The 18,539-nt window shown below is 48.4% G+C and overlaps 1 protein-coding gene across 19 annotated transcripts in view; it reads right to left on the reverse strand.

Annotated features, from left to right (window-relative positions):
* The window catches only part of TMEM164 (transmembrane protein 164), a 237,235-nt gene extending 218,973 nt beyond the window's left edge, over positions 1–18,262 (reverse strand). For 6 of the 19 annotated variants that reach the window (XM_081567308.1, XM_081567309.1, XM_081567307.1 and 3 more), the window contains exon 1: positions 17,916–18,029. Coding sequence is in view for 11 of the 19 variants with exons in the window: in XM_081567294.1 (XP_081423420.1) it covers positions 16,542–16,931 (390 nt within the window). In the remaining 8 variants the exon portion in view is untranslated. The other 13 variants (XM_081567292.1, XM_081567295.1, XM_081567296.1 and 10 more) reach the window with 11 other exon arrangements.
* Positions 18,263–18,539: the final 277 nt, after the last annotated feature.

Raw genomic sequence — 18,539 nt, forward strand, 5'->3', positions numbered from 1 at the left:
TGAGTTAGGGCAGAGGAATCAAAGAAGAAAAGCAAGAGACAGATGGGAGAAATAATGAAAGACAGAATCAAAATGACTCAAGAGACACTGATGATGGAAGAGAAGAATGGAAATGTGTCAAGGTTTCAAAGGACTTAACCCGGGTCACTGATGGACTGCAGTGCTATTAACTAAGATAGGGGCCCTGAGGGAAAAGTGTCGTAATCCTTGCTTTTCACTCCAAATCCTCCAACCACTTCACTTAGCTTTTAAGCACCCTTAAGTACACTAGGAGGGAAAAAGCAGAACATGCACTGCTTGATGGACCCAGCATTTATATAGCCCTACACATAAACCTATCCTTCCTTTTGCCAGCTTGTCAAAAAAATATCATGTAGAATTGGTTCACAGTGCCTTTCAGGCCTATTATATCCTTCTGCTTTTCTATATGTTCATTCTATTATTTTTTGAGTGTTTGATGTGGAAACCAACGAAAAATCTTAATTTATCTACTTAAAGAATACTTGTAATAGATAGTGGAACTACATGTAATCTTGTGCTGTATTTTCCAAGTCTCTTGTAAAGGTGTTATCATACTGTCATAATTTAAAAAAATTAAAATTAAAAAAATAAATATCCATCAATATCTAATCCTAGGATTAGATAAAACCACTGAAAAGACTTGTCTTTGAATGCTCATGCTCTCAAAAAAATTATTTTTCCTCTTTAGATAGTACTTTCCAGCTACAAGACACACTCGCAAATCTTCTTTTACTTGATTCTTACGTTTACCCTGTGAGGTATGAAGGGCAAAAAGCATCCTTATCTTACAGATAACATACTCTGTGCTTGCTAGGCAACAGACATTGATCTAAATACTTTACATGGAGCTATGCACTGAATTCTTGTAAGAAACCACAGACAGTATTATCCCCATCCTACAAAGACGAAAACATACCCAGAGATGGCAATTAACTTACCCAAAGCAACACAGCTAGGAAGCAGCAGAGCTGGAATTTGAACCTGGCCAGTCTGACTTCCGGAGAAGGCAATGGCAGCCCACTCCAGTCCTCTTGCCTGGGAAACCCCATGGACGGAGGAGCCTGGTAGGCTGCAGCCCATGGGGTCGCCAAGAGTCGGACATGACCTAGCGACTTCACTTTCACTTTTCACTTCCATGCACTGGAGGAGGAAATGGCAACCCACTCCAGTGTTCTTGCCTGGAGAATCCCAGGGACGGCGGAGCCTGGTGGGCTGCCCTCTATGGGGTCAGACAGAGTCGGCCACGACTGACGCGACTTAGCAGCAGCAGCAGCAGCAGCAGCAGCAGCAACAGTCTGACTTCAGAGCCTAGACTCTTAACTACCACACTTTACATAAGGAGATAAGCCCCAGAGAGGCAATCTGACTAGCCAAAACTACTAGGTTCTGCCAACCAGTTAGGGATGAAACCTACAGCCAAGGCCCAGGTCTGGCTAATATTTAATCCTATGCTCTTTCTATTACTCTACATTGTTTACCAAGATGAAATGACTTCTTCCCTGGGCTGGCTGGTCAGCCCAGGTCAAATTCCCTGGTCAAATTATTTTGACCTTTTTCCTCTTTGACCTACATCACTTCTGCCAGAATGTGGTTCTGAAATCACTCACCTGCTGTGGAGCCTCACACAACTGTTCACTAGGATGGGATGCAGGTCTCTACTTAGAGGAGAGAAATGATGACCTCCGTTACAGCCCCAACTGAATGGGTCCCACTGCCAAACCATCAATATCTCGCAGCAGATGACACTGACTTGCCATATAGGCTCACTGAGCATATACCACTCCCTGGACTACCTGCCCAGGGCAAGCAGCAAGCAGTGGTGGCACTGCAGCCTGGCTCCTCTGTGGAAGAGAGCAAGCAAGGGCAGAAAAACACGTTGGAAAAGTAGTTGCTATAGCGGTCAGGTAGAAAGGTGGCCTGCAGCTGTGAGAGCCTTGCTTTCAAGGCTGTCATAGACAATGATGCTCAAAAAAATAAATAAAACACAAGATTTCTGTTTCTCTACTACTGGGAAAGAACAAGAGTCCAGCTTCTTTTATGTTGGAATGGTAAGGGGTAGAAGGAGGCCATGAATGGTACTAGAGAGTGACAGTCAACCAGTAGATCCACCTCTGCTTCCACTGAGCTCTGTGACTTTGGGCAAGTCACTTCATTTCTCTCGGTCTTGGTTTACTCATCTGGAAAAACAAGTGAGGAGATGATCTCTGAGGTTCTTTTTTTTTTTTTTTTTCAGCTCTGATTTGGCATCACTCAGCCATTTCCATCCAGTGAAGTGTTGCTAGAATATTTTCTTCAGTATCTGTAAGTCAACTAGAGAAGAAATGGGCTACAACAGAGGGAAAAGAAGAATGCATGTTTGCATGCTTATTCGCTCAGTCGTGTCTGACGCTTCTGTGACCCCTTTTAACTGTAGCCCACCAGGCTTCTCTGTCCATGGGATTTTTCAGGCAAGAATACTGGAGTAGGTTGCTATTTCCTTCTCCAAAAGAATTAGATAAAACAAAAATGGCCTTTTGCGGAAGGCTGCAAATTAGGTAATATATAGGCAGTAGACTTAAGCACAGTACCTGAACCATGATATATGCTCAAACTGTTAGTTTATCATCACTTATATCAAAAATATTATCAAACAGTATTATCAGAAAGTATTATATCAAAAAGTATTATCAAAGTATAGTTTATATCAAAAGTATTATCGTCACTACTACTCCTAACTTTTAGAGTGTACAAAGATAACCAAATATTATGATGAGCTCTTTCTCCTAAATTTAACCCCCTTTTGCCCATATAACCTTATTTCAGGTTTACAGTATTTAAGAGGTCTAGGGCAGGGGGACCCTAAATGAGCAGTGGCACCAATTCTCCTTAATGTCTATGGACATTTATGACTGGAGAGTGAGAACACAACCCCAAGGGAAACTAAAGAAAAAAATGAGAGAAATGGGAGGAGCCAGGATTAATCTTCCGGAGAAGGCAATGGCACCCCACTCCAGTACTCTTGCCTGGAAAATCCCATGGACGGAGGAGCCTGATAGGCTGCAGTCCATGGGGTCTCGAAGAGTCGGACACGACTGAGCGACTTCACTTTCACTTTTCACTTTCATGCATTGGAGAAGGAAATGGCAACCCACTTCAGTGTTCTTGCCTGGAGAATCCCAGGGATGGGGCAGCCTGGTGGGCTGCCGTCTATGGGGTCGCACAGAGTCGGACACGACTGAAGCGACTTAGCAGCAGCAGCAGCAGCAGCAGCAGGATTAATCTTCAGTTCACTGCAAACTGGCTGTGGAAAGGGGATTAAAAAAAAAACAGGTGTGGACCACAGTGTACTCTACAAATTGTTTTTCAGTTCAGACCCGAAGCAGGGAGTAAGAAATTTGGGAAGATGATCCCAGCCTGAATTCCATGTGTGTCCATCTGAGTAAACACAGCCCTAGCTGTGAGGTATGGCCAAACAGCTCTCAGCCAGGCAGAAGACCCTGTGACCCCACAAGCTGAATGCAGCCTTGGCCCAAAGGCCACCTCTGACCTCCCAGGCCCAAGACAGCACCCCACCCCATCCCCACCCTGCCAGGAGCCCCCCCCGGGGGGGGAGGACAGGCACAGGGCTAGGGGTCACTCAGTTCTCGTTGCTCACTAGCCAGAAACCCCACCAGTAAAGTAGGGAAACCTGACTTTAGCTTGGTGCCAGCTTACAGGGCTATTTTGAGGAGAGCTGAACTGCAAACTACAGGGCGCTGCTGCCCAGGGAAGGGAAACCCAAAGGTAAAACCAGCCCCTTTCCTCAGGGGCCTCGAGAGTCCTCCTGCAACTAGGGACCAGGGAAATAGGGAGAAAGGCCTGCATGAAGCAGCAGCCAGCAGTCAGTGGTAGCTCAATGGGCCAAGTGTAAATGCGTTGAAGATAATATGGTACTTAAGCACATGACCCTGAGCAACATTCCTGCAGGGCAGGAAATAAAGTGCGGCAACAGGCATGCGCACTCTCTCAAGTGCCTGGGACTTAAAAAAGGAAACTCTTGACAAATGCAAAATGACAAGGAATAAAAGTGTGGATAAGAAGGGGACCCTTGGGTACAGTCTCCCTTAATTTCTCAGGGTTGTCTGTTGTTTTAGGAATGCCCTCCAAGCCAGTTCCTCCCAGGGAACCAGGATTATTACAGAAAACCTGACCTTACCCCAAGGAACTGCCTATTTACTCACTACAGTTGCAAATAAGCCTGAAGGCCTTTCAGTGGCCTTGCTGGGGTGGGGCATCCCAACCCCAAGGCTGTGAAACCACAAGACCCAGGCCTTGGCCCGAGAGGGCTGCACAATTAAGGGGGACTTCTCTTTAGTGAGGGACTGGCTGCTGAAGTTCTAGTTCTGAGTAGCTAGTCTTATAAATGAGAGAGTTTCCATACCTGGGAGATACTGGAAGAATTGTCTTGTTTGTTTGTTTGGTTTTTCATACATTTGCTGAGATGTCAGGCAAGGTACTGGTCTATGTTTAACCTGCCTTTCTCCTCTGATAATTTCTTAACTCTGGGAACAGGCAGCAATTAAGAGAGCTGCACTAGCCTCAGTCAAAAGAAATTAATGAAAAAGTAAAAACTCAATCCACACACCTGTTTCTGCCCACCCCCAAACCAATCCTTTCCTGCTTCTGTCATGTTCTTGTTGGTTTCCTAGGCTACCGATCTCAAGACAGCTGGCACCAGAGAGCTAGTCCATTGATGAAGAGAAGCAATAATTAAGCCCAGAGGTCCCTGGACAGCCAAGCATCCCACCAATGACAGCTATCCTCCAAATGCTTCAGAAAACACTGGGTGATTTATAGTAACTTCTAAATTTCCCACAAAGCTGTCCTTAGGCCTTGAACAATCAAGCAACCCTGCCCTGCAGAGATTATGTGGGTGCCAACTTCATGGAATCAGTATTTTTGCCTACCACATGAAATGAAGATGCCAGCGAAGTTTCTCTTGGGTGAAGTTCTTAGAGCTGCCTTCCTGTATCTAATTTCTGTCATCTTATCCCAGCATCAGGCATCCAACCTCACAGCAGCAGCAGCCTTAAGGATAAGGAAGCTCATTATTATCACACATCACATCACAGCAAAAAAAGTATTGACTGTTTACTATCTTAAGTGCTTTATTACTCTTGTCTCATTGTTTCTCATTACCTTCTTACAACAGCCCTGCAGGGTAGATTTAATTATTCCAGTTTACAAATGTGGTCACTAGGGGGTCAAAGAGGTTACATAACTTGCCCAGGGATACACAGCTAGTGGTAGGATCTGAACCCAGGCTTTTACCCACCTAGAGTCAGCTTTTGTGTGTGTGTGAGCACGTGCGCTCTGTTGTGTCCAATTCTTTGTGACCCCGTGGACTGTAAGCCGCCAGTCCCCTCTGTCCATGGGATTTTCCCTGGCAAGAATACTGGAGTGAATTGACATTTCCTCCCCACCTGGGAAGCTTCCCAGCTGGCTCTAAAGAACCCTTCTGCCAATGCAGGCGACACAAGAGACATGGGTTCCATCCCTGGGTCAGGAAGATCCCCTGGAGTAAAAATGGCAACCCACTCCAGTATTTCTGCCTGAGAAATCCCACTGACAGAGGAGTCTGGCGGGTTACAGTCCATAGGGTCGCAAAGAGTCAGACATGACTGACTGTGCGCACATGCACACAGTCAGCTTTTACCCAGTACGACTTGAACCACTATATTGTAGTTCTATATACTACTGTGCATGCTAAGTCGCTTCAGGCTTAGTCGCCAGGCTCCTCTGTCCACGGGATTCTCCAGGCAAGCATACTGGAGGGGGTTGCCATGCCCTCCTCCTCCAGGGGATCTTCCTGACCCAGGGATCGAACCTGCATTTCTTATGTCTCCTGCACTGGCAGGCGGGTTCTTTACCACTAGCACCACCTGGGAAGCCCCCTATTACTACTACAGTACTATACAGTACTACTACTACTACAGTTGTCCCTTGCTATCCATGGGGGATTGATTCCAGGACCCCCCAGGGATACCAAAATCTGCGGATGCTCAAGTCCCTTGTATAAAATGGTGTTGTATTTGCATGTAACTTTGCACATACTCCCATATATTTCAAATCGTCTCTAGATTACTTACAACACCTAACACAACATAACCAGTTTCCAATGCACAATCAATTCAAGTTTTGTGTTTTCAAACTTTCTGAAATTTTTTCCCTAATATTTTCAATCCATAGTTGGTTAAATCTGCAAACTGGAACACACATTTATGGAGGGCTGACTGTACTATGAAAAGCTGCTAACATTTATTGAGTGCTGACAATGAGCCAGAATTTCTGCCAAATGCTTGATTTAAGTTATTCCATTTAATCCTCACAATAGCCCTGTAAGGCAGGTACTGTGATTATATCCATTTTACAGATGAGTGAAGTTGATAGCAGCTAAGCAACATGCCAAAGGTCACACAATTCATTGTTGTTTGGATGCTCAGTCATCTCCAACTCTTTTGCGTCCCCATGGACTGTAGCCTACCAGGGTCCTCTGTCCGTGGAATTCTCCAGGCAAGAATATTGGAGTGGGTTGCCATTTCCTTCTCCAGGGGATTTTCCCAACCCAGGGACTGAATACGTATCTCCTGCATTGGCAGGAAAATTTTTTACCACTACCCACCCAAGGTCACATGATGATGGAGTTCAACTACAAACCCAGGAAATTGGTCCAAAAGCTCAGTCCACTCAGCTGAACCTGCATTAGGAAAAGGAGGCATTTCTAATGCCCAGCTAAACTTAGTCAAGTTCTTTGCTATGTCCCAGTCCAAACCTACTGGGTCCCAGTGAGAATTTCCCAAGTAAATGCCAAGGAGGAAACCTATCTAGCCCTTCTGTGTATGTGCCAGTAGCGTGGATCTGATGCATCTAGGAAAAGACCAAAGCCCTTTCTAGAAGTCTCTCCTAGCCAGTTTCCCTCATGTCCAGCAGCCTCTCCTAATACTCTACCCAGAACATCTAATAAGTGTTTACCCAGGGCTCCCAGAGCCGTAGTTAAGGGCCTTAATGTGCAATCTGGCTCTGCGCCTTATTTAATCAGCACCTGAATGAAATGTCTCTTTGCTAGCAACAGCCTGAGCACAAAGTCTTTCTGCAAACACAGCTGGTCGATTGGCAAAGGCGATTCAATTCACAGGCAAAATACACCCTGAGTTTATACCACCACTGATGTGTGCTGCAGACAGGGAGACTGGAGGAACTGAGATGGAATCAGAACGGGCTCATGCTTCCTTTGGGCTTCTCAGGTGGTGCAGTGGTAAAGAACCTGCCTGCCGATGCAGGAGATGCAAGAGATGTGGGTTCAATCCCCAGGTCGGGAAGACCCTCTGGAGGAGGAAATGGCAAACCATTCCAGTATTACTGCCTTAGGAGAATCCCAAGGACAGAGGAGCTTAGCAGGCTACAGTCCATGGGGTCACAAAGCGTGGGACACGACTGAGCAACTGTCATGCCCGTTTCCTTTCTCCTTAGGTAATCTCGCCTCTCACTCTCCTACCAACCTAAACACCTGCCCATAGGACACAGCTGGAACCGGGTCTGCCCAGCAGTCCAATCCTCTCTAAGGACTGTCTTAGAGAAGACAGTCTCCTGCCATCTATTTCTTTTCCTCAGAGCCACCAGGCTCCCAACCAGACTCATCCTACCCTGCCTGCCTCCCTCTGACATTTGCTCTGGCAGCTACTGTTAAGGATATGCAGCCAACGGAAAGATCCCCTCAACCCTCCCCTTCAGGATCTCGGGCTCGCAACAGGTCAGTGTCCCTTGACACACCACACACTGACAGACGTGCAAGTCATGCCCTGTTTAGCTGGCAACTCTTTCTCTGGGAAAGAGCTGAGTAAACAGAGAGGACCGTGCCCAGAAGAGGAGGAGCCCTCCCCAGGCCTTCAGATTTAACTACTGTATTCAAGAGCACCTTGGAGGGAGACTTACCCTGAGCATTCAGCAAGTAGGACAGCAAGACACTGATAACCTCAGTTCTCAGGGTGGGGGAGGATGGGAGGTGTGGAGCAGGAGGGAGGCCAACAACTCAGCAAGGAGCATGGGAAAGGCCACCTGCTCAAATACTGAGACACACCCCACCAATTAAAGATCATGCAAGGATAACAAGGCCCTTTTAAAAAGTCCTGCCCTCCCCCACCCCAGTTGCATCTGAGCCATTCACACTGCCTATGAACCTCCTACAAGGAACTGATTTCTTTATCATTTCCTTGGAGATAGGACCTCCTCCGGTGAAACAGGCATTTAGATGGAGTTGATCTGGAGCTTTGAGTACTCTGGAAAGAGGCAAGCTTGGATGGGGTGAGTTGGGGGATTGGGGGAGGAAGACTTGGAAGCAGGGGGAGAGAAATAGAAAAGAGAAAGGTCAAAGAGCATCGAAATACTGCATCAGTTCCACCTTCGTGGGGGCAGCAGCCATCCCACGAACCACTAAAAATCATCTTCTGGTGGGGGGCGCAAGGCCTGCTACCTCATTTCCTGCATTTAATGTCTGCTCACTCTCCTCTGGGTTCCGTGTGTCTGTCCTTGACCACGTGGGCCCTCCTTAGGACAGCAGAGAGCACAATGCTCTATCTCATAAGCCCCCTATCAAGGACTTGTGAGCAACTGCAGCTGTCTTATCAACAGGACAGAAATGACGGAGCATTCCAAGTTGTACGTGGTTTGCCAAGGGAGAAATACAAAAACAATACCTGCCCCTGATAATAACATGCAAATGACTCCAGGTAAGAGTTGTAAAGCTTTCCTGGGAAAGAGGAAGCAACTCTGTGCCTTTACATGTATCGTTTCCTATGCCAAGAAACTCGTTCCTTCTGCAACACCTAGCCACCTCCTAGTCATTCATTCACACATTTATTGAGCACCTACTATGAGGTGGGTCCCATGAGAGGCACTATGATAGAAACTAAGACAAACAAGGACCCCTGCTCTCAAAGAGCTAACATGTCTCCTTGGTGAGTCAAATGTCACCTCCTCCAGTATGCTTTCCTTAATTGCACCAGGAAAAAACAAAAGACCCTCTGGTTCTCTATGCTTTGTTCAAATCTGTGACCATACACATCATGTTGTATTTAGTTGATCTTTTTTTCTCGCCTGTCTCATCTCAACTGTGGGCACCATGAAGGCAAAGAATGTTTTTTATTTATCTTTGAATCTCCAGTGCCTGGCACAATGTTTGACACACAACAGGCACTGGACAAATGTTTGCTGAATAGATACAAGAATGAATACATTTCCATGAGCATTTAAAATTAAAGTCCTGCAAATAGAGAACTAGCATGCAATAATTCTTGTCAGTATTTCATCTTGTTAGTTCCTAAAGATCTCCAACACTGCAAGAATGGCAAAGGAGTGTAGGAGGATTGGAAGGTGATAAAAAGAGGTTTGGCTGAAATCCTTCACTGATAAAAGCCACAGGCACCCAACAAGCCACTGGAACTCTAAAGTTACCTTAAAATCCACCTCACAACAACTTGGGGTCTTCAACCTCTAATTTCAACCACCTTATTTAACACCCACATAAATATCGAGGTACTACCAGAAGACCAAATGCCCACCCACAGGCCGCCAGAATCACACCAGTCAGGAAGAGCATCTGAAGCAACATCCCACCTCATACTTTAGCCACTAGATAATGTCTCTCAACATGGGATCCAATGCTCACTGGCATGAGAATCACTCAGGAGCTTGTAATAAATGCAGGTTCCCATCCTCAACCTATAGGACCTAGACTGACTCAGACCCTGAGTGCAGAGCCAGGCATCTGCATGAGAACAAGGTTCCAAGGGAATCTTTCACAAAGAAAGTTTGAAAAGCACTGCACTCCACTTCAGGTCCACTCAGTCAGTTACTGGCAGAAGATGCTCTCAATTTAACAAAAGATATGAAAGATCATGGATGTGTTAAGTGAACTCAGTGGGAGGTAGGGAGTCCTTTCATGATGTATGCATAATCAAATCATGTTGTGCACTTTAAATATCTTACAATTTTCTTTGTCAATTATACCTCACAAAGCTGAACACAAACAAAGTTAACAAAAAATATATATATATATGAAAGACCAAAACTTGAGAAGTCTGGCTCTTCTTGCGGAGGGTATTTCAATGAAGCATGATGACAGTGAACAACCTATTGAAAAATATAAAAGGGGAGAGATGGAAAGTGAGTTACCAGCTTAATAACAGTTTTTTTTAATGTCTGATATTAAAGGAGAAAAAGAAGAAAGTAGACATTTCCAGATGTCAAACCAAGGGATTTAAGACCAAGATCCAACAGTGCAATTTCCTCATTGCAATGAAAGTGAGCAGAAACTTGGGGCAAAGAATGGGCTGCAGTTCCTAATAACTAGCTCTCTGTGATGGAAATTCAACAAAAAGATGTGTGAGCTGGAAGCGAAACCAGCTCTCTTTCTGGCTATTTCAAAAGCAAAAACAAAAAAAACCAGACAGGAGTTTCTCTTAATAGGCACAGGAGACACAGGAACACAATGCCCATGAGACCTCAAGGGAACACAGACAGAACCACCGGAGGGAAAAAGAAAAAAGAAAAGAAAAAGTCAGTTCTGTCAGTCAGTCAGTCAGCATTATCCAGGCACATATTAAGCAATTAAGGTGCACATACAGTATTGTATTAAGCTCTGCAGGGTGTTACAGAGGAAAAAAAAAAAATACTACACCTTTCCTTAAAGAAAAGTATACACGCTAATGATAGAGAATGAACAAAGGTGTAAAATCAAACAACTCAGTTGAACACTTACCAAATTACCTACTTGTATACAAAGCCATGGGCTTCCCTGGTGGCTCAGATGGTAAAGAATCCGCCTACGATGCAGGAGACCTGGGTTCAATCCCTGGGTCAGGAAGATCCCCTGGAGAAGGGAATGGCAACCCACTCCAGTATTCTTGCCTGGAGAATCTCATGGACAAAGGAGCCTGGAGGGCTACAGACCATGGAGTCACAAAGAGTAGGACACGACTGAGCGACTAACACTTGCAATTTTTTCATGCAAAGGCAAATGTTAAAGAGGCTAATAGTCTGAGGAATATTCAGAGTTGGGAAAGGAGAACAAGAGGTATTGGTGGAATGAGTGGAATAACTGGAGTCAAGGTCAACTGGAAAGTTTTCCAGAGGAGAATCTTCAGGACCATCTATAGAGGGAAGGAATTCACAACAGATCCCATGAAGACAGTGATGAAGGAGGTACTTCTATGGCAAAGGGACAAAAATCCAAGGAGCCTGTGGATCACCCCGAGTAGGAGCCTGCTGCATTCTATTACTTAACAGCAAGCTCCAGACTGCATTGTATCATTGTATTAACAGATACACAGTGAGAAAAGGTTGAGAAAGAAATCTTTCCTCTCTGCTGGGTGTGGGCTGGACCTCTGGTCACAGTATCCAGTTTTATAGACTGTGTATGAGAAGGGTATGCAGGCACGGGCAAGGATCCAGAGAAAAGCAACAGAACTAACGAGAGGAATGGATTTTAAGAGCTATCAAGAAAGGTGAAAAGAAGTTGAGGTTTGTCAGTTTCTGAGTCAGAGGAAAAAAATCTATTGGTCATCTGCCAGCTCTGATCAGCTGTACCTGGCATCTGTTTAAGTGACCACAGAGCTATTCAGAGGATTAAAATGCTTTGTTTCCATGTGGTCCATTCCATGAAGAAGATCGAGATAGGAAAACGCTAAATAACTTGCTCAGGTTCCCTAACAGGCAACAAGCAAAACTAGTATTGTCATTTTAAATCCCAGGGCTGTCTGTGGGTTGTTTAATCCACCAATCCACACCATTTCCCTTATAACGGAAGGGACCCTGCCAAAGACTGTAACAATGAAAGATGGAAAAATTCTCTGCAAATTTCCTTGGGGGAGAATATAAAACAAACTAAAAAGGAATGTCATGCCTCACTGCTGAGGCCCATATAAACATCACCCCCTTGTGTACCCCTGGACTGATGACACAGGACACAGTCCATCTGATAAGCCAGCAGACAGCTGGATCCCTCATTGTACCCACTACCCACCAACATCAATTGCAACCAGGAGCAGTTATCAGTGCTCCAGACAACAGATGGAGATGAAGGGGTGTGGTTGGTCTGAAGTCAAGGAGGCGGGGGGACAAAAATGCCTAGTTCTCAAATCCATCGGGATTTCTCTATACCTAATCCATCACAGAGCAAATAGAACATACCCGCGTACATTCAGTGAGTTCCAAAAGGTGTCACAAAAAGCTCAGGACCATTCTGAATATGTGCCATTATGTGCTTTCAGCAAACAGTGAAGTAGGAAAGTAAACAGTGAGACAAAAGCAGGTTAGCCATATTTGGTGGACATCAGCCTTCTAATATATCATAAAGACAGAAAAATAAAACAGCAATGCTAACTCTAAAAAAAGGATGGGGCTCACTCGGTATTAAAGGCTAAAAACCAGAGGCTTGGTGCTCAGGGGTCAATAGCATCAATTATTATTTGGCAAATGTCCAGCTGAGATCCCGGGTGCCTTATGCACAGAGACACGGAGGGTTAAACGGCATATGCTATGCCCCACTAAGTTCAGGGCCCAAATGGGAGATAGTGACACAGACACAGACACAACCAACCGGAAGTGGACAATTAGACAAGACATCCAAAATTCGATCTCTGCCTTAAGTTCCTAAGACAGAGACAATCTAACTAGATGCAAAGGATAAAAGGCCATGAGTCTTTACAGACACAATCAGTCAAACTGTCTGGCATTTTAACCCTTCTGCTAAGAAACTGTAGATTTTAGGACTTAAATAGCTATGAGAATCTCTTCCTGCTAAAGCCCCAATTCCCACTGTTGGCAGCTGGGTTCTAAAGCCACCCCTGCCAGTACCTTGCTGGCAGTGTGATTTCCATTGTTTTGTTTTTGTTTTTGTAAACAGCATAAACAGTCAGTAAATTCATTCTGTGTCACCCATACCCATGAAAATACTATGCACAAGGGGACTAGTTAGCCACTCTTGAAGAAATACTTCTTGGTGTAATGGGTAAACACCACTGATATTCAGCAAGGGGTTTAACAACAGTGTGTTAATCCTGGTGCTTGCTGATTCCAAGAACCCTCAAGCATCCCCAGCTTAAGTTAGATGTGAGAAGGTGTTGCTTTAATCCTACAAACCTCTACCAGTCCCAGGTTCCAGGGCCCTTGAGATAACAGACAAGGCCAAAAAGAAACCTGACAGCAGGAATATTATTCAAGAACAGAACTCGGACACAAGAAGTACCCTGCCCTGTGCTTCTAAAGCTGGCGGTCACCCAAAGGCAGCATGGCTATGAGGAGGGTCTGTGTATCAAAGGCCTTTGGAGTAAATATTTTACAGACTGAAAAATGGGAGTCATTCTCCCTCCAGTGCTTCCATTTCCTGGTCAAAAGTAATACTGCCCTTGTTACAAACTTACACTGCCTCTGCAGAACAAGGCCTTCTATAAAGCCATAACTGAGTCATCCTGTTGAGAGACACACATCAGAAATGTCTCTGCTAAGCTCCTGCTTTCAATTCAGCTAATGTCTCCCTTTCCTTATCAGGACGTCTGAACTACACAGAATTTACTGCCGTGATATAGCCTAACTCAGCTAATTCACTTGCCAAAGTATTTCTTTGTACTCTACACCTCCCCTTTGAAACACACACAGTCACAGGGTACATTTTAACATCTCTCTGTCCAAGCTCAAGCTTATCTAGCATAACCCTAAAGAAGACAGTGTGTGTGAAAGGGTCTTATAAACAGTTAAGAGCTAGACAGATGTAAAGTATTATTAATACTAACCCCATGGACTGTAGCCCCCCAGGCTCCTCTGTCCATGGGATTCTCCCCGCAACAATACTGGAGTTGGTTGCCATGCCCTCCTCCAAGGGATCTTCCTGACTCAGGGATCAAACCTGTATCTCCTGCGTTGCAGGCAGATTCTTTACCGTCTGAGCCACCAGGGAAGCCCAAATACTAACCATACTTACTATCATTAGCCAAGTTAGAAAACTGTTTGCAACCATCTGTTGTAATATTTAAGGATTCACATCAGCTTTTAAAAATCCGTATGTCCCTGCTTCCAATAAGATCCATAGGTAAGGTATGGAATGTTGGATTCATTAAAGGCTAGGTGCCCCAGTAAGCCAGAAGTTTCTATTTAAATGACACAAAGCAGTAACTTGGGAGTAAAGGGCAAAGCAGTACAATCCTGCTTGGTCTCAAGGATTCCTCAGCCTGACTGTTCTTTGCCCCCAACACCTAGCTTCAGAGTTTCAGCTAAGCACAGGGTAACAGCAAAAGCACAGGTGACAGGAATCAGTCCATAGTTCCCCAAACATCCATCTCTCTGCAGCACTCAACCCCTGAGGGCCAACATCTTCTATCTGGATCCCTAAGGGTGGCCTTCTCAGGTTTACTTTACGGGGAAGACACAGGGAGCGACAGATGAGGATGAGAAGATGAACCATGACCACCTGAAATCGGCGACGAGACCAAAAGCCATTTCTAGAATAGCTCTGTGTGGCACCCCCGGGTGCTGCTTATGGAGGAAAGAAGCATAGCACATAGACTGTCAAGACCTAGAAATTCAACTCTGCCTCATTTTGCAGCCAGGCAAACTGAGAGCCAGGACAAGTACTTTCCCCAAAGTCACACAACTAATTAATGCCAGAATGAAGCCTCCAGAGTCTTCTAAAAGCCTCTAAAAACCTTTCCACTGAAAACCATGGTGCTGCCAGGTTTGACGTCATCACCCCAGCAGCAGCCCCAATCGGGCTGAATTTAGTTCTTTGTTGACCTTCTAGATATGTGGTTGTCAGAGGCCTCAAGACCCTTTTGTCGAAGAGGCACCCTCTGACCCTCACCACCTGCCATCCAAAAAAAGCACTCCTGTCCCAAGAGCCTCACATAGCAGTGGCTGAGATGCGTTGTTTCCTTTCATTAACAAAAAGCCCATTCATTAAAAAAAAAAAAAGAAAGAAAGGACAGGCTCAAATTTACACAGAAGGTCCAACTGGGGGAGCCCTTGGGTTTCCTGTGAATGGCATCACTTCCCAAGAAGGCCTCTAAAAAAATGCTACCCACTCCAAGCCTACTGGACGCTTAGAGCCATCCCATCACTAAGAGCTGCTTTATTCCAAATCTGTCTACACCTCCTTACCACATCTGCAAGACTAAAAGGGGTTTGTGGTCATTCACCACAGTTTCCAGATTGGGAAACTGAGGCCAAGAACCTGCCATCCAAGGAGTTCCTACAACACAGAGCTAGCAAGCATCCGCAGCATAAGTAGGCAGCACCATGCTGATCAGCATCAGCCTCCCAGAGACTGCTCTGCATTCCACAACCCCAAAGAGGGTGGGTTAGCTTTCCAACCCAGAAAGCTAATTCATCTTTTGGTTGCAAGCAAGCAACCTCCCATCCTTGAGTCCCCCTGCTAAGCCTGTGAAACCGAGACAATTATCTCAACCTCCTGCCCCACACAAGGTTGTCACGTGTCTCCTGAGAACAACCTTCGACAAATATAAAAGCAATAAAGATGCTAATGACAGGTTTCACAACTGTCCCTGAATAAAACACACCAGGTTTTCCACAGCCTGAAATCTAAGAGACAGCCCCCCCACCCCACCCCCTTCTCCTCTTCCTACCCCTCAGTGATATTATAGTTTTAGATCATCTCTCTACACAGGGTGAGTACAAAAAGACAGTCTCGCTCTTGGTTGGTCCTCACCCAGATTATTTTTATGTATCTGGCAACTTTCCTTTTCAATCTCATTTGTTTTTCTTAGCACCGCTAATGGGAGATAAAGAAATCAGCTCTCTGGGCACCCCTGGACTGTGACCTCAGGAGAGAGAATGAGAGTGATAAGATGGAGAGGTTTGCAGGAAATAAATACCCTCTCACCACGGACAGAGAAGAGTTCACGAGTCTGCCTGGGGTCTGCTTCAGAGTGCAGTGAGTCGGAGTTTGGTGCTGCTCTGACACCTCAGAACTCAAAAGGCAGACCTCACCCTAAGACCGTAAACTCCCAAAAGAAAGAGTCATTAAGAGAAACCTACAGAAGTATTTCCCCCAAGTATGACAGTGGAGACCAGGAACCTTCTGTGACCATGACCAGGAAAGAAAGCCACCAGGCCTCTGGGAAATTAACTGTGGCAGAGGGAAGGGGGGGGGGTTGGCCCATGGCCCCCCTCTGGTGATCCAGAAAGGGAACCTGGCTGGGGTCGGACTTCCTGCTGGCAAAAGGCCAGGGTAGGCCTGGGAGGGGAGGGGCTGCTGGCCTGAGTGCTAGTCTTTCCCAGGGCTCACCACCACCGTAGGGCTGACGCATTGTGCAAAGGTGGAAGGAAGCCAAAACTGAAATCCGCACCCAAACAGCCACTCGTTGGAAAATCATTTTTAAGGGTCACACTGCCCGCAGGGGTGAGGTGCTCTATGCAGCCAAGTGTCCTGAGCACACAAATGACTCTGCTGGCTGAGGCTGCCGGGAAGGGGTGGGGGAAGTCAACAGACTCACATGCATCATGGTGACCAGGTGACAGGGGTTGAGCAGGTAGATGACGGTCTTGGTGGCGAACTTAAAGCCCACCTCCACCCCGAAGGTCAGGCACAAGGCTACTAAGAGCAGATTCTTGCTCAGGCTCTCTTTGCCTTCCTCTGGCCGCTGGGTCACCTGCTCTGGCTGGCAGCCACGGCCACCCCTACCGTCCTCCTTCGTCTGCCTCAGGATGTGCCGCAGGGCCACCAGGATCTCCAACAGGGCCAGGGTCAGGACCACCACACTTTCCAGCAGCCGCTGCTGCCAAGAGAGGAAGGCAGCACAGTCGGGGCCCCCATTGCCCGCAAAGCTGGGGTCCACGCCCCCATAGAGCCAGTCCAGGAGACTTTGGTAGCTATACCGGGACATGATGCAAAGTGGCTCCCCACGACCACCGTCCAGGAAGCGAGAGCGAGAAGGAACACAAGCCCCGAGGGTGGCCCGGGTGGTGGGACATATACGGAGGGCACACCCCCGCCCCCGCACCCCCCTCCGGACACCGGGGCAACTAGAGCAGGGGACGGGAAGCTACACGCGAGGCCCGGGGCCAAGTGCTGGCTCTAATTTGTCCCTACGGATGCCTGGGGAGCCCCCCGCGCTTCTCCAGTGGCCACCAACGAGGCAGGGTGGAAACGAGCCGTTGGCCAATCTAAAAGGAAGGAGAGGAAAAAAAAAAAAGGTCTCAAAGAGGCAATTGCATCGGGAATTACGAAGCGGGGAGGGGTAACTAGCGAGGGAAGAAAAGGGGAACAGGGGCAGTGGCGAAGCAAGCAGGGGTCGGGGGAAGTCGGAGGCCGGGAGGGTCAGGGCGAGGGTCGAGGGGACGCGGCAGGAGCGAACCGAGGGGAGACGGCGAGGGAACACGCGGAGGCCAGGAGAGGAGCTGGCGGGGCCGGGCCGGCGGGGAGGGCGACGGGGCTGGCGGCGACGCCGGACTCCTCGTCTCACGCACTCGCCACAGGGGGATCGCTTACTCCTGCAACCGCGTGGCCGTCTCTGCCCCCAGCGAGCAACTTCGCCGCCGACGGGCCCCTCCGAGCCAATTTAGAGCCGTCCCGGTCCAGCCTCCCGCCCCCGGGTACACCCCCGAGCCCCCAGCTCCACCCCCCGGCCCCAGACGCCCGCCCTCCGGGCAGCACCTCCCCCAGCCCGCGGCCCGCCCGGGACCTGCCCCCCTCGCGCGGGCAGCGGCGGGAGGAAGCCGGGAGGGAGGGAGGAAAGGCGGGCGGGAGGCCGGGCCAGCCGGGGGCTGGGCTCCGGCCGGCCCCCTCCCTCTGCCCCGGCGCCGCAGCTTCCCGCGCCTCCCGCCTGGCCCCAGGGACTGGTCGCCGCGCCCTGCGGGGCTCCACTCACCGGCAGTCGGCCCTCGGCCCCGACTGGACGCCCGGTCGGCTCCCCGCGCCCCGGCGCTCGGCTCCCCCGGCGGCCGCCACGGCCGCCGCGCACGGCTCCTCCTCCCTGTCTTCCTCCCCCAGCAGCAGCCGCGCTCGCTTCCTCCTTCTTCCCCTCCCTCTCTCCTCCCCCTCGCCGCCGCCTCCTCGCTCCCGCCTGGCTCGGCCCCTCGCCGCCCCCCCCACTTCACGCCCTCGGCCACCCCTCCTGACCGCCTCCCCTCTCCGGCCTCCCCCGCCCCACCCCACCGCCGCTCGCACCCTTCACACCTCCCACTCTCCCTCTCGGCGCCTCGGCCTCTCCCTCCCTCCCCCCAACCCGGGCTCAATCCCCGCCTCCTTCCCCTCCTCCCCGGCCTGCCTCGCGTTCTGCGCTCGCCCGGCCCGCACGCGTGCACCGCCACCCTTCCGCACCGCCGACTACGGAATTCGCTGCTCCGCGAAGCCGCTCGGACCGACTCCGCCTCCTGCGCCCCGGTTCTCCAGGGCGCTTCCTTGGACACCGGGCACCTAGTAGGCGCTTGGCCGGCCCTCGCTGAGTTCTTGGGGGAATGGACGAGCCTGTCCAGTGATAAGCCGCTGGGCT

This window comes from Giraffa tippelskirchi, chromosome X (assembly GCF_054371585.1).
Source record: "Giraffa tippelskirchi isolate mGirTip1 chromosome X, T2T-mGirTip1v1.2.pri, whole genome shotgun sequence".
Classification (NCBI taxonomy): Eukaryota; Metazoa; Chordata; class Mammalia; order Artiodactyla; family Giraffidae; genus Giraffa; species Giraffa tippelskirchi.